Below are 16,738 nucleotides of genomic sequence, written 5' to 3'. Positions count from 1 at the left end.
GCCCTATGTCCTTTAATTCAACAACAGCTCCACATTATTATGGAAGCAAGCCCCAACTGTTCAACAACAAACCAGAGTATTTGATGAGACAGACACGCAGAATGACAGTACATCCCAGGTTTGAGTGATAAGATTTGGCACCACAGTTACTCTGACCAAGTGGTAGCACAGATCCTCAAGTGATCCCCATCTGTATCTCCCACCTGAGCCTCACCCCTGACAGATCACAGCTCCCAGCCTGCTTGGCCCCTATTTGTTCTAATCACTGCTTGGGGTGCTCTAACATTGTCACTTACATTCTTCTTTTATTGAAGTAATATGACATAAAATTTTATCTTAAAGGCACCTGGGTGGCTCAGTGGGTTAGTCTCTGCCTTCGGCTAAGGTCATGATCTCAGGGTCCTGGGATCGAGCCCCACATCGGGCTCTCTGCTCAGCAGGGAGCCTGCTTCCTCCTCTCTCTCTGCCTGCTTCTCTGCCTACTTGTGATCTCTGTCTGTCAAATAAGTAAATAAAAAAAAAATCTTTAAAAAAATAAATAAATAAAAATCATGGAAACAAATGAAAATGAAAACACAACTGTTTGAAATCTTTGGGATGCATCATAGGTGGTCCTGAGGGGAAAATGTTTGGCCTTTCTCAAGAAACAAGAAATGTCTCAAATACACAAGCTAACCCTACACCTAAAGGAGCTGGAGAAAGAACAGCAAAGAAAGCTGAAACCCAGCAGGAGAAGAGAAATAATATAGATCAGGGCAGAAATCAATGAAATAGAAACCAAAACAACAGTAGAACAAATCAATGAAACTTGGAACTGGTTCTTTGGAAGAATTAATAAGATTGATAAACCCCTGGCCAGATATTAAAAAAAAGAGAGAGAGAGAGAGAAAGGACCCAAACTAATAAAATCATGAATGAAAGAGGAGATATCACAACCAACACCAAAGAAATACAAACAATTATAAGAACATATTAAGGGCAACTATATGCCAGCAAATTTGACAATCTGGAAGAAATGAGACATATAAACTACCAAAACTGAACCAGAAAGAAATAGAAAACCTGAACAGATCCATAACCAGTAAGGAAAGTGAAGCAGTCATCAAAAATCTCCCAACAAACAAGAGCCCAGGGCCAGACAGCTTCCCAGGGGAATTCTACCAAACAGTTAAAGAAAAATTAATACCTGTTCTCCTGAAACTGTTCCAAAAAATAGAAATGGAAGGAAAACTTCCAAACTCGTTTTATGAGGCCAGTATTACCTTGATCACAAAACCAGACAAAGACCCCATCAAAAGGGAGAATTACAGACCAATATCCTTGATGAACACAGATGCAAAAATTCTCACTAAAATACTAACCAGTAGGATGCAACAGTACATTAAAAGGATTATTCACCACAACCAAGTGGGATTTATTCCTAGGCTGCAAGTTTGGTTCAACATCTGCAAATCAATTAATGTGATACAATACATTAATAAAAGAAACAACAAGAACCATATGATACTCTCAGTAGATGCTGAAAAAGCATTTGACAAAATACAACATCCTTTCTTGATCAAAACTCTTCACAGTGTAGGCATAGAGCGTACATACTTCAATAACATCAAAGCCATCTATGAAAAACCCATGGCGAATATCATTCTCAATGGGGAAAAACTGAGAGCTTTTCCCCTAAGGTCAGCAACATGGCAGGGCTGTCCACTATCGCCACTGCTATTCAACATAGTACTAGAAGTCCTAGCCTCAGCAATCAGACAACAAAAAGAAATAAAAGGCATCTGAATCAGCAAAGAAGTCAAACTCTCTCTCTTTGCAGATGATATAATACTTTATGTGGAAAACCCAGTTTTCTGATGACTGTTGGAATTAGGAGGATGCCTGGAGATTATCTCATCCCATCCCCCAATACCAAGATTAAGAAATGGAGGATTAGAGAGGTAAATTACCTGTGGTCACTTAACAAGTCAAGGGCAGAACAAAGGGTATAATCAAAGGTTTGCTATTTTTCCTACACACTACCTCTCCTTTCTTCTCTTTATTGTGGAAGAATGTAACAAAATTTACTGTGCTAGCTCTTTTTAAGCATACAGTCCAGTGCTATTAAGGACATTCACATCTTTGTGCAACCATCACCACCATCCTCTCCTGAACGTTCCATTATCCCAAACAAACTCTGTACCCATTAAGCAACGACTCCCCTTTCTCCTTTCTGCCATGCCCCAGGAACCATGGTTCTTTCTGTCTCTCTGTATTTGACTTGTCTAGGGACCTCATACAAGTGGAATCATTGAGTATCTGTCTTTCTGTTTCTGACTTACTTCACTTGGCATAATGTCTTCAAGGTGCATCGATGTTATGGTCTATATCAGAATCATCAAACAGCACATATCATACAGCACGTATTATCCTAGGGAACAGAGCATTCTTTTTTAAGGCTGAACATTTCACTGTAGGTCTATACCACATTTGGTTTATCTTTTCATCTGTCAATGGATGTTTGGAATTTTCCATCTTTTGGCCATTGTGTATAATGCTCCCCTAAAACAAATATGTGTTGAAGTCCTTGCTTCCAGTTATTTTGGTTAATTATCAAATTATCATATGATAAAATCATTGCTTCCAATTATTTTGGTTAATTATCAAATTATCATACGATAATTTTCTGAGAAACCACAGTACTGTTTCCCACAGCAGCTGCGTCAATTTACACTTCCTCTCTTTATTCTTTTGTGTATAGTAGACAGAGTATTGGATTGAAAGTTGCTAAGCCAACCCCAGGATTGATGAGCTGTGTAATACTGGATAAGCCCCTCTGCCACTCAAGCTTCACTTCCCTGGTCAGGAAGAGAGAAAATGTCCTGTGGCATGCCAGCTTCACAGAATTGTTATAAGAATTGAGCCAAATGAGATATACAGAATGCTTTATAAATGAAAACATTATTTAATAAGAGTTGCCATGAGTCATTTGTACTAAATTTGAGCCCAATCCAATGTCAAAGGAGAAAACCACATGCTATTAGGAAGGAAGGGGCTCACTAAAGAAATCTAATATCCAGCAAAGACTCCGATTCAAAGGTCTTTTTTCTAAAACCTAGGTGTTCTACCCTAAACAGAGAGCACCGTGGCGGGGGTGCAAGGAAGCAGTCACAGCCAGCTTGGGAGAAGCTGAGGAAAGGGCACATCAGCATGTCACAAAGCAGTCATGGGTCCGTCAGCTGGTTCTGTTTGAAGTTCTGCCACTCACTGTTTCATTAGAGGCATTTAGAATTGTGTTTATAATTTTCTATAAACACATCATTCCTAGGACAATGTGGCTTATTCCTTTTGGTAATAAGAGTCGCTGAAATACATCCAACAAATTTTTTTTGTCTGAAGTTAAATCACTGGCTTCATCTTACTTACACAGATTACACAATGGGCTCCCAAGTAGATAATGAAAACTGCCTACTGGCTTTTGGAAACAGGGATACCCTTTAGATTTTTGGGTTCTAAATGTTAAATTTACTCTCTTATTGTAAATTGACTGTACAAACACTGATTTTGTAACCACTGTAAAGGATGCAACAAAAATCAGAAGAGTAAACTCCTACCCCAAATGAGATCAAAGCAGAATTGAAGATCTCAAGGGACTGATACAATGTTGCTAGACTTTATAACTAATGACAGAATTATTTTCACTCTTTATGTACACATACTGATGCTACTGTACATAGAGGGCATCTCCTTGGAAGGTTTTTTCTTATTTTAGACACACTTAAAATGTCTTCTGTCAACTCTTTTTCATGCCCATCTTAAATAGTATCTCATTTTTTAAAAATAGTATCCCATTTTTAAAGAACATTACAGGCTTGGTATAATTTTATGATGTGATGCCAAGCTATTCGAGTATTAAACAGAAAAGCTTATTGGTCCTAGAGCGTACCTGGTCATTTTGGCCAGAAAAGGGACTCTCCTCTTTGGCTCCAAAGCCTACGGTAGGGACAGATATGCAGTCAGTGATTTCTGAATTTGGTACTAAGGAGGAGGAAAGAGACAGTCAGAATCAAGATTGAAATGGGACTGAAGCACAGAGGAGGAGGATGAAACCTGGGCAGAAAAATAATTGCCAAGAAAAATGGGGCTAGAAAATAGAAAGAAGGCATCCACTCAAGATAGCAATTCCTTCTGAGATATCTCTCCAAAACTTATACTCTAGCCTCTGAAAAGAAGAACTCATTGCTTTGCAAAGCTCTGCATTCCCACATTAGACAGCTCTAGTTATTTTATTTTATTTTAATCATGGTAAGTATGCTCTCTTTTTTATAGTATTTTTTTTAAAGATTTTATTTATTTATTTGACAGACAGAGATCACAAGCAGGCTCCCCGCTGAGCAGATCCCAGGACCCTGGGATCATGACCTGAGCCAAAGGCAGAGGCTTTAACCTACTGAGCCACCCAGGCGCCCCAGTAAGTGTGCTCTGTAATCCCCATCACCTATTTCACCCATTCTCCTCCCCTCTGCTACCCACCAGCTTGTTCTCTCTAGGTTAGAGTCTGTTTCTTATTTTGCTCTCTTTTTTGTCCCCTTTGCTCATTTGTTTTGTTTCTTAAATTCCACATGAGTGGGATTCCATGAGTGAAATCATATGGTATTTTTCTCTCTGACTGATTTATCTTGCTTAGCATTATACTCTCTAGTTCTATCTATGTTGCTGGGAGACCGCTCTATTTTTTAAAATGTTCTTCTTTAAAATAATTTGGTGCCCAGCAACAAAAGAGATAGTAAATAATAAATCATGGTCCAGCCTTATACTGAAATATTGTTTAGCCTACATAAATGATGCTGCTATAAAAGAATATAGAAATGATACTTGATGATTTAGGGAAATGCTTACAATATATTGTTATATGTGCCTCAAGACTCTAGTTTGGGTTGTGTGTGTGTATGTGTAGACATTGGGAAGAATAGTGAACAATTAACAGTGTTTATTTCTGGGTAGCAGGAAGCATGGATGATTTTTATCTTCTCCTTTATGCTTTTTTTTTATTTAAAAAAATCAGATTTTACCATGAGGACACTCTTCTCAAATTATCTGTGGTGCTGGCGTCTCACAGAGTGGCCACATAAGCCTCCAAAGACCTTCACTAGAGAATGAAGAAGATAAAGAAATTGGAGGAAGAACGCATCTTGTGCTCGTGTCTGCAGAGATCAACAGAGAGCATGTTCTAGAGCTTCTGTGGGTGTACACGCCTCTACCCAATTCTCTGTTTGCTTTCGTTGAGCCTCGCTGGGGAAGCAGGCAGACCCGTTGGGACATGCCGCCCATTGGCTTTGCTTCCTGAGAGAATCCATTCTGCTCTGGTGAGTCTCCGAAAGTGCTCATCTTCCTCTGCTGTGAGCCACCTCTCCTAAATCCTTTCATTCTTAGGATGAAATGGTAGACCCCTGCTGGGTAGAAAATACTAGCACCAAAGGGAATATCATAATATTTTTGGTGACAGTTTGCCTGAAATAGGCCCATGCTGCCTGGGTGTGGTCGATGAGGCCCAGAGAGGCCTTGAAATGTCCAAAGAGCAGAGACGGGGGTCGCTCACAGCTCTCCTTTGTCCTGTGTTGCTCAATGTCTCTGTGAGCCCTAGAATGAGAGCCCCATCTTCACACAGCCAGACAACCTGTTTGGGTTTCTAACCCAGACTTGAAGGTCTCGGAATTCCAACAGAACTCCCTAACAAATTACTACTGCAGTCTTACTGTACTTTTAAATATATATATATATATATATATATGCATATATATATATTTACTCTCTTATCATAAATTGACTGTACAAACACTGATTTTGTAAACATTTATATATATATATATATCTCCCCAAAGTTTTGTTAAATGTAATAAAATATAAATGTGCTAACTTATCAGCACAAATAGATTAGATCAAACAATATCATGTAAAGCAAAGGAGGGGGAAAAAACCCTTTTAGGTGCTAAAAAGGTTCTGTGGTATAATTTCTCAAACTGGTAATTCTATTTTAATCTTTCAAACTGATTTTAAAAGTTTGGAAGCAGAGTATGACATTAACATTGCTGTACTGCTCACTTAAGAGTCCCATTATTTTAAATCATTGTCCTTTCCATCTTGGGGAGGAGAAGTAGAAGAGAACAGTTGCCCAAACCAACCCTCTTAGCATCTTGAAGCAAACACTCAACTCACTCTCTGGCCTTCTCCTTTTAAAGTGGGAATATGGATGGTTCCATCATTCCCTCTCCTCTCTTACATTAACTCCATTATTTCTACTGATCACGTCAAGTTTTACTTGACTTACAGTATTTGCTCTAACTTAACTATTTCTCTCTCCTCCTGAAGACAGGGATCACGTTGGAACAGGTGGAACAAAGCACAAACCGTGCCCCGGCAAATTGGAAACAGTACTCCACAGACAACCTCGCCCCTCGTCAGAGCCCTGGGAAACACTCTTCCCAGACACCAGCCCATTCGTGTAAGAGTGAACACCCTGGGTAAAGAATCGATCCGTCCCATGGCATCTAGGTGAACAGCTGAAGTGCATTTTCAGCTGAGTTTTCACAATGCTTTTTGCAGCTTTTTGCCTTCTTACATTATGAAGAAAATATAGGTTTACTTATTATGGACAATCAGATCCGTTCTCTGTACCACTTTGCACAGAAACCCAGCCCAACATGGTAACTGGAACAATTCTACACCTCACATTTTCCCTTGAAAAATAAAGAAAAACAAGGATTCTGCCATACTTGGAGAAGAAAGACAGAGCCATTCCCCAAGGCCCTCAGAAAGCCATCTGGTTGCAATCTTTCCCGGAGTTTTCTGGCCCAGAGACAAAGCACATTTGTATCAGATGGATCAACACTGTCACCCAGTGGACAGACACTAGGCGGGCTGAGGCTGAGCCTTGATCTTGGCTTGGCTTGGCAAGCCAGCATTTAAATAGGAACCTGTTTGTTTTAAGTGAGCATGTATTCTTTTACAGGGAGCTGGGAGGATCTCGGCTGACAAGACTTTGATTTGGGATGAGTGCAAATATAAGGAAAACATATATTTTCATTGTGCCTATGCTTTTTTTTTTTTAAACCACTAGGAAATTTATAGGAAGCATAGACTATAACCAACCAAGCAAGTCTGCCAAGACACAGGATCAACCAGGCTTGCAGAAGGAGGGAGGTATATGATCACCTGCCAAGTATGTGGGAAGATTTCCCTACCACAGAATAAGACTTATTGTTCATTGTTTAAAGAGACTAGTGGATGTGTATTTTGAAAACTAAAGATTTTTTTGGGCGGGTGATATGAGGTTATTCACTTTACTAGAATGATGTCAGTAGACGAACCATTCTTGCTATCTCTATTTTGTATTTATGTCAAAAGATATGCATGGATGCAGCCTCTGACCCATCTCATTCCCCCAAGTCTCTTTAGTCTGTATTATTATTATATATTTGAGAGAGAGAAAATTGGCGGGGGCAGGGAGAAAGGGACAGGGAGAGGGAGAGAGAGTCTCAAGCAGACTCCCCACTGAGCATGGAACCCAAGGAAGGAATCCATCTCACTATCCCAAGACCACAACCTGAGCTGAAATAAAGAGTTGGACACTTAACTAACTGTGCTGCCCAGGTGCCCCTCGGTCTCTTTAGTCTTATCTGCCATTTGACACTCTCAACCAACTGGCTTACTTTTCATATTAAGGTGAGAGGTTCTTTGCCTTAAGCCTTTCTTGCTAAATGTACCTTTAAAGTTTCTTCTCCCTGGCTGGAATGCATCAACAAACTGAAAGCATTCATCTGGTATCACTTTACACTTCTGTAGTCCTGGAAGCTGAAACTTCACCTGGTGGGAGCTTTTCTAGCGTCTTGATTAAAAGCAATCTGTTTATTGGAGGGAAATCTGGGTTTGAATCCTAAGTGCACCACTTGTTAGCTAGCTCCTTGCCTTGGACAGGTCACTTAGTTTCCATGTCTGTTATCAGGGATAATACTGGCACCTACTGCCCCGGCGGTTAATCCCTGCTGTGGGGATTTAGGTAGGAAAATACAGATGAACAACAGCACAGGGCCTGGACGTATTGTAAAATCTCTATAAACATTAGGGTTGGCATTGTCATAATTATTACAATGACGGCAGTCACTCTTACTACTCCTAAAATGCAATTCTTATAAAGTACCTCAGGCATACAGATGAAACCGTGATATTTTTTTTAGCTAGAAAGACCCTGAGAGAGCATCCAGTCCTTTGTTCTTCATTAAAATCATCTGGGGAAATATGTATATATGTATGTATGTTTGTATGTATATTTTTAAAAATTATTTAGTTTAATTGAGAGAGAGAGAGAGAGAGAAGGCATGCGTGAGCGAGAGTAGAGAGGGGCAGAGAGAAACTTTTGCAGACTTTCCACTAAGTGTGGATCCCAATGCAGGGCTTAAGCTCATGACTCTGAGCTCACCACCTGAGCCAAAACCAAGAGTTGGACACTTGACAGACTGAGACACCCAGGGGTCCCTCCAAGGAACCTTTTAAGGAACACTGACATGCTTATTATATGAATCCTTTTAGATGAATTCTATAAAAGGCAAACCTAATCTATAGCAACAGAAAGCAGATCAGCAATTGTCTGGGGATGAAGATGGAAGGAAAGAACTGAAGGAAACTTTCTGGGGTGGTGGCAATGTTTTCTGTCTTGATTGTGGAGGCAGAGTATGCACATTTGTCAAAAAGTTTCTGAAACTGTACAGTAAAGTGAGTGCGATGTATTGTATGTAGAATGTATCATAATAAAGTTGATGGAAAAAGCTGACGCTGAGTCTCTTCCCCAGGAATTCTGATTTGACTGTACCAAGGTGAGACTCATGCAGCTAAGGCAGGAGCCAGCGGTGAGAGCCACTGATCTAATCTAGTCTCCTCCACCTCCAGATGAGCTCAACCCAAGTATATACCGCTGGTTATAGCAGAAGGTGCAGGACCAAAAACCGGGTCTTCAGGCAAACCTGAGTGGCGAAGTCAGTTAAGCGCTGGACTCTTTTGATTTTGGCTTAAGTCTTGATCTCAGAGTTGTGAGACCAAGCCCTGCATCAGGCTCCATGCCGGGCATAGAGCCTGCTTGAAAATCTCTCTCCCTCTGCTCCCCACCCCCCTGCCACATGCATGCTCGCTCACTCTCTGTCTCTCTCTCTCTCTCCAGATTTCTTGTGTTCTCAGCCTTTCCTTTTTACCCTTACTAGTAACACTGCTTCTTCCTGGAAATTCCCTCTCCTTTTTACCTCTCTGTATGAAAACCCCTTCAGGGTTCAGCTCACATCTCATGACTCTCAGGAAGCCACAGTCTGCACCGCCCTGCCCTTGACCTAGGAGTTCCTTGGCAGGAGGGACTGAGGCTTTTTAAAAAATTTGTATCCTCAGAACCAATATTGTGCTTGGCACAGGACAGGCATTCCATACACATTTGTTGAACTGAAAAATTGGTGGAAGGGAATTACCATTTAATAAGTACTCACGATATACCAGGAATTGAAATGAGCACTTCATACACATTATCTCATTGAATTTTTACAATTTTATGAGTTGGTTATCATTTCCCCTTTTTGTAAGGGAGGAAACAGGCTCAGAGAGGCTTAGTAATTTGCCCCAGGACAGAAAAGGCAAATAGTAGAACCAAGGTCTGGACTCAGGTTTGTTGATTTTCCAAGTTCCTGCTTTTTCTACCATACTGGGCTGTCTCAGTCTCAGCAGTTACTCTGTTCAGCCTTAAGATATGGATATTATGTATCCTATCTCCTCCGTTAGGTTATAAGCTTCTTAAAGGCAAGAATTAAAGTTTAGCATTTATAATCACATATCAACTCATGAGGTAGAGGATTTGATCACCTCAGTGTTAAGAGAGTATTCAATGTTTAATTGCATTAGAGCAATTGCAATGATAATCCAACATTTAGAAGAATAACCACCTGCACTTCTAAGAAGACCTATAGTTGGGGGGAAGCCCAGAAGGCTGTGATTCGAGCTTATCTATTTCTTCACTCTCTCCTTTCTTTCCTTTTTTTTTTTTTTTTAATTTGACAGAGATCACAAGTACGCAGAGAGGCAGACCAGGCATTGAGAGAGAGAGAGAGAGAGGAGGAAGCAAGCTCCCTGCTGAGCAGAGAGCCCGATTTGGGGCTCGATCCAAGGACCCTGGGATCATGACCTGAGCCGAAGGCAGAGGCTTTAACCCACTGAGCCACCCAGGCGCCCCCTCCTTTCTTTCTTATGAATAATCTCTAAGTCACACAAGCATCATACACAACATCATTGACGTATAACAACATAGTAGGTCAGTTAAAACAGTCATAAATCTCAAAGCACGTACCAAAAATATTCCCGGAATGACATTGTGCCTTTGAACCAGAAGTGGACAACTGCCCCCAGTAAATTTACATGCAGAGGTGATGTCGTATTTGAGCAATCGAAATGGATCTGAACAACTCTAAAAAAAAAAAAAAGTTGTAAAGACATTAAATCCCAGGTAACAAATCCTTTGTTCCATTCAGCAGTATTTGCGTCTTTGAGCCAACAATTCTAGACTCTATTCCTATCACTCCATTAGGAATGCCTTCTTCCTAAACTCATCAAAGACCTCTGTATTGCCAAAGCCAGTGGACATTTTCATATTTCTTCTATTTCTTGAACTCTTTGAGGGATTTGAAATTACTACAGTCCTCCTTCTCGAACTCTCTCCTGGGCCTCTGTGGTCCCACCCTTCTGTTTTCTTTCTATTTCTCTGTGTCTTCCATCCCAGTCTTGGTCAAGCACAATTTTTCCTTTACTTGACCTCTAAATATCTAAAATCTAAATATCTGGGGCACCTGGGTGGCGCAGTGGGTTGGAGCCTCTGCCTTAGGCTTGGGTCATGATCCCAGGGTCCTGGGATCGAGCCTGCAGGAGCCTGCTTCCCCCCTCTTCTCTCTGCCTGCCTCTCTGCCTGCTTGTAATCTCTGCCTGTCAAATACACAAAATCTTTTAAAAAAATAAAATCTGAATATCTAAAATAGATTCCTGCTCTTCACTCTCTCTTCACATACCCCTTGGGTAATCCATAATTTTTGCTACTATTTCTGTGCACCAAATGTTTTCCAAAGCTAGTGCTTTCCTCTGAGTATCAGACTTGTGAGTTGAATTGCCTACTTCCTGATGTGTCCATTTTGATGACACTCTAGTACCTCCAACTCAACATGCCCAATCTGAATTTTTCATCTTTCTCTCTCTCTCTCTCTCTCTGTGTGTGTGTGTGTGTGTTTGTTAAGTAAGATCTATGCCCCATGTGGGGCTTAAACTCATGACTCTAGATCAAGAGATCCATGCTCTAGTGACTGAGCCATTCAGGCATCCCTCTTCGAACATTCTTATGTGGATTAAAGATGTCTATAAATTTTTTGCCACTCTACCTATCAGGAGATGGAGGTCTACTTCCACTCCCCTTGAATCTGGGCTGGCCCTGTGATAGGCTATGACCAAGAGTATACTGTATAACTTTTGAGACCAGGCCTTAAGAGGTCTCCAGGTTCCATCTTCACCTCTTGGAACATTCCTTCTCAAAACATGGACATCATGGTGTGAGAAAACCTGAATAACTCTTAGAAAGGCGGCCCTCATGAGAACAGAGGTCCCTGGCCAATAGCCATTGCTGAGCTCCCAATACCAGCAGATCTACCTGCCAGCCATATGAATGAAGCTCTTCTTGAATCCTCCAGCTGTACTCTAACTGGCCCAGTCAATGCTGTGTCAGGTCATTCCTGCTAGTTCTGAGCAGGTCATGAGCAAATATGCGGTTGCTGTACTAGGACTGTAAGTTTTGGGGGTGGTTTGTTATGTAGTAATAGGTAATAGGTAACAGACATTTCTTATCTTCATCCTTCTGAATTTCCTACCACAACAAATGGTACTGTTCTTCTTCTAACTGTGCAAGCAAGAAGCTGGGAGGCATCTTAAATTCTTCCCTCACCCAACATATCAAATTTTACAGAGTCTTGCTTCTAACTACAACTCAGACTTAGCATCCTTTTCTACTCCCACGGCCGCCACTGCCTGACCATTTCTCACCTGAGTAAATGCGGTATTAGGTCTCTCTGTCATTCCAATTTTTTCTGGAACATTCTGTCAAAATTATTCTTCTAAAATACAAAATCTCTTCATGTTACTTCTCCGCTTAAAACCCTTTAATGGCTCCTCTTCCTTTTCAAGGAGAGTTGGGGTTCCTTACTGAACCTCAGAGTTAGATCTCTGCGACCTTTATTAGCTGCTAACTCCCTCAAAGTGCACCCCCCCAATACTGATGTCTTTCCCACCTCCCAGGTTCATCCTGCAACTTGCTATCTTCTTGTGTTCCAACGTGTAGTTTTCCAACATGCCTTCAAAAACGTAGTTTGTGGGAAATATTCACTCAGTTAAGTCTTTCTAGTCTTACAAGTCTTACTAGTCCTTCAAGCCACTTCTTTCCTAAATGTTCTGTTGATACTTCTGACCCAGCACTCATGTCACCATGTCACCTGTTGTGACTGTTCTCTGGATTGTCTTTTCCTTGAGGACACAGTCAGGCTCTAATTCATTTTTCTCTATCAAGTTTCTATCCCACTCCCAGCATATTGTAGGAGCTCAGTGAATGTATATCACCTGAATGAATAAATTTACAGAATTGTGCTATCAAAAAAGCTTCATCCTCAAGTAGATACTACTTGTATCTACTTAGTTCCTCATTGTTGAAAGGGGTCAGCCAGGCATGGCTCCTTTTATCAGCTGTACTGGCCCTCACAATTCTTGCTGAGCACACACATGAGGCCCCTGCCATGCCTTCTGCCTCCGCATGCCCAAGCTCATACTTCTGAGATGCGGGATATGCGCCATTCCTCCCAATCCATTCATCTCATTTGATTCCACTCTTGGCCCCCTTAGCCACTGCTTTTCCTGCTCCACAAGGCTACATGGCAGAGCATGGTGCTAAAGAGCATGGGCCCTGGTGTAACTCTCACCCCCACCCCTACCTGACTGAGGAAACTTGGACAAGTGACCTATCTGTCCTGTCTCAGGTATCGACCTGCACTCAGTGGACACAAATGCAGAGAGCCAGCCATTTATGGCTCTATTGAGAATTTAATAGTGATTCTCAAAATAGTGGATAGGTAAATAGTGGTTGCAACACAGTAAGTGCTCAATAAATATCGGCTCTCTTGATCTTATTCTGACTTTGCCATCTCAGATCAGTTCAGTGAACATTTACTGAGTGTCTGTTGGATGCCAGGTATGAGGTTGGGGGTATGGCAGGTACTGTCTGCACCAAGTATATCAGAGCCCTTGGGATTTAATGGACATTATTGTCCTCCTGAGGACTTGAACTCTTCTTGACTATGGTCCTACTCTCTCATCCACTCAGCTTGTCTGTCTCTTCAGGGGAGACCTAGTTCCTTTCACAAGCCATGGTCCCAGAGGCACTTCCTATGAAACCAAGAAAGAATTAGCAGTGACCAGATACCCTCATATCTGGCCTTCAGACTAAAGAAACATTCATTCATTTATTGGTTCATTTATTCACTTGACAAATACATTGTAGATGTTAACCATGTATTTGGCCCAGGACAGGCACTAGGGCTGCAATGGTGAGCAAGACAGGGCCCTGCTATCAAGAAGCTTCCAACTCTGGGCAGGGGAATCTGGTTTCAGGGCAGGCTGGAAGGGTGAGGGTGCCACTCCCAGAACCAGTGCTCCCTGTGTTCCCAGAACCCATCCCATATCCCCTATGGCTCAGGCTACCCTTCTAGGAGCTTTGTCTACACCCTTGATGCTTCCACCAGGGTATCCCGTGAATTCTTATTGCTGGCCAGCTTCCAAGTGCAGCTTAACAATTTCAGCATCACACAGTCCTCCCAGTTCCCTGGTTAGGTGGAATGAAAGAAAAGGAAGTGGGAGCCAAGACCCTCATCTGACCAGGCCACCCTTTTGATGAAGACTGGAGTTCTCAGGTTAATGTTAACATGTTTTACGATCTTCCCCATTCTTATTTGTATTCCCTTTAGGGTTTCTGGTATGGGAACATTCCCTTCATTTTTATGATCTAAAAAAGAATCTAGGGTACCCTGTGGTACCCAGCCAATTAAGTCTGTATTCTCTTTCTTCACCATTCAAAGTTACAAAATGACATGTCACTTTCCTACAAGGTTGCTATCAATTCTGCTGGATAAAATAATATTTCCTTCATCAAAACTTACATTTTAGATTTATTTATATTCTGCTTTTTTAGCAAAAGACTGGAGGTGGTTTATAGGAGGTAAGAATAGTAGCAGAGAAACAATGAATCTTGGAACACTGCATTTAAAAAAAAAGAAAGAAAGAAAAAGAAAAGAGAAAGAATAGTATCAGAAAAAATTATAAATTAAAAAAAATTTTTTTCAATGGGAAAATTTCAGTATAAACAGAAGCTCTGGATCCAAAAGAAGAACTGGATTTCAGATAAGTGGCCCACAAGTTCTTACTCTATTTTTATAATTCAGTTTAAAACTTTGCTCTGTACTTCCAGGTAAAGTGAAAAGAGAAACCCAGTTGGGCACCAAAAATCTCATCACTGGGGAAGGGGAAACATACCAGATTCTTTTTTTTTTTAATTTTTTAAAAATATTTTATTTATTTGACAGAGAGACATCACAAGTAGGCAGAGAGGCAGACAGAGAGAAAGGGGGAAGCAGGCTCCCCGCTAAGCTGAGAGCCCGATTTGGGGCTCAATCCCAGGACCCTGAGATCATGACCTGAGCCGAAGGCAGAGGCTTTAACCCACTGAGCCACCCAGGTACCCCAACATACCAGATTCTTATGGGAAGTAAAGCTTCTCATTCAGAAAGACAATTTTCATTTTGGGCTTCAAATAGGGGACACTAGGCTGGAAAATATATTGTAACATCCCTCAAAAGAAGTTCAGGGCTACTTAGGGCAACATCTTAAAAGGCCACTCAGTGGCAGCATGTCCGCAAAGGACGACGTGGCCCAAGCCCTTAGCTCCCACCAGCTTCAGATCTGGTCTCTGCAAAGGTTGTTTAATATATCCCCTGGGACTATCACTGGGTTTGGGACAGGGAACTGAGCAGTCAGGGTGGGAAGAGCCCCACTAGGAGGGGGACCTCAATGTAATACTAAAGAAATTGGATTTGGCCTGAAGGGAAGTCCTTAGAAGACTGTCAGCAGGAGAATGATGCCCTTGTGTCCGTATATTAAAAAGAACACCCAGCAACATATAACAATTACCAAGGGCACCATGAGGCAGGAAAACTCATCAGAGAGGCCACTGGAGAGAATCAGATAGGAGGTGACGAAAGCCTGAAATAGGTAGACACAGTGGAAATGGAAAAAAGGCTCAAATGTGAAAAAAATGTCACAGTGATAGAATCAACTAGGCTTAGAGGATACTCATTAAATGTGTTGACAATAAAGGCTCTCGTGGGGAAAAGGCTTCACGAGTTACTACTCGGGTCAGCTGGTAGAGACTGCTTGCAGTGCAGTCAGGGAAAGGAGTTTAGGGCCCAGTCTAGGCTCGGCTGAAAAGGATGCTGGGTTAGTAGTGTCCATCACGGGGGCAAGATGCGAGGATGCTGACATGCCTGGTATTGACCTTCCGAGTCTCTGGCAAAAGAAGCACAACAACATACTATGTGTTTCAAAATGTGTACACTGTGATTCCATGGATATGAAGATCTAAAACAGACAAAACTGATTTATGGTGATGGAAGTCAGAAAAGTGGTTCCCAGGGGCAGGAGGTAGGTGGGTTACTGACTGAAAAGGGCAAAAGGGAGCTTTTTTGGGCCTGGGAGTACTCTGTGTCTTGATCTGGGTGGTCATTATATAGGTGTACACATATATAAACATTAATTAAGCTATATGTCCTTAAGATGTGTGACCTCTATTATATGAAGGTCATACCTCAATTGAAAAAGTGGGGGAGAAATTCCTCCATGGCCTTTGTGTGGCTGAGGACATGTCTTAAGATGTAACAGCAAGTAAACAGTCACAATATGTCTTAATACACATGACACTCACCTGAAAGCAAGGCATGCTTTTACATCTGTTCAGTTTCCTATACACTTTGGCCATTTCTTTTGTAGTCTTGTCCACGTTGCTAGCTGAGAACACGTGGACTACAATGAGCTGATCCGTGGAGGACAGCTGGTGGCTTATAAGGTGATCATACTCCAGGTCTGTCACTTCTGGGACGCTGTAAGTGCTACACTGGCATGTGCCCCCTTCCTGCCCACACAATGTCCTCCTGAGGACCACAGGACAGAGCAGCCGAGGATCAAACCATGCATCCTTGTTCTTAATGGGAAGAGGAGGAAGCCTAGAAATGTAATGGTAAGAAATCATGTTCAAAGAAGTGAAAGGACAGAGGCACCTGGGTGGCTCAGTCAGTTAAGCAACGACCCTTGATTTCAGCTCAGGTCAGGATCTTGGGGTTCTGGGTATTCAGTCCCATGTTGGGCTCTGTGGTCAGCCCGGAATCTGCTTGTCTCCCTCTCCCTGCCCCTCTCTCTGCTTGTGCTCCTGCTCTCTCTCTCAAATAAATAAATCTAAAACAAAGAAAAAGAAAAAAGAATTGAGAGGGCAGAAAGAATATCACTTTAGAAGAAACCAAAGTGGCTACTTTGGTAAAGCATTTAAGTGTAATTCTGGATAGAACTTTATGTGCCTGGTTAGTACTTGGATGGGAGAACTTTATGT

General features: G+C 41.7%; 1 protein-coding gene across 1 annotated transcript in view; it reads right to left on the bottom strand.

The window, feature by feature from the left end:
* Positions 1-16,108, bottom strand: part of LOC122891582 (uncharacterized protein C3orf20-like) — a 28,762-nt gene extending 12,654 nt beyond the window's left edge. The window contains exons 1-2 of the mRNA XM_044227351.1: positions 16,061-16,108; positions 10,355-10,471 (exon numbers count right to left, since the gene is read on the bottom strand). Of these exons, the coding sequence (XP_044083286.1) occupies positions 10,355-10,471; positions 16,061-16,075 (132 nt within the window). The 5' untranslated portion in view covers positions 16,076-16,108. The remainder of the gene's footprint in view (positions 1-10,354; positions 10,472-16,060) is intronic.
* Positions 16,109-16,738: the final 630 nt, after the last annotated feature.

The sequence above is a fragment of the Neovison vison genome, chromosome 12 (assembly GCF_020171115.1).
Source record: "Neovison vison isolate M4711 chromosome 12, ASM_NN_V1, whole genome shotgun sequence".
In the NCBI taxonomy this organism is placed as follows: Eukaryota; Metazoa; Chordata; class Mammalia; order Carnivora; family Mustelidae; genus Neogale; species Neogale vison.
The sequence above is the reverse complement of the archived record's forward strand: the minus strand, read 5'-3'. Positions and strand labels throughout refer to the sequence as shown.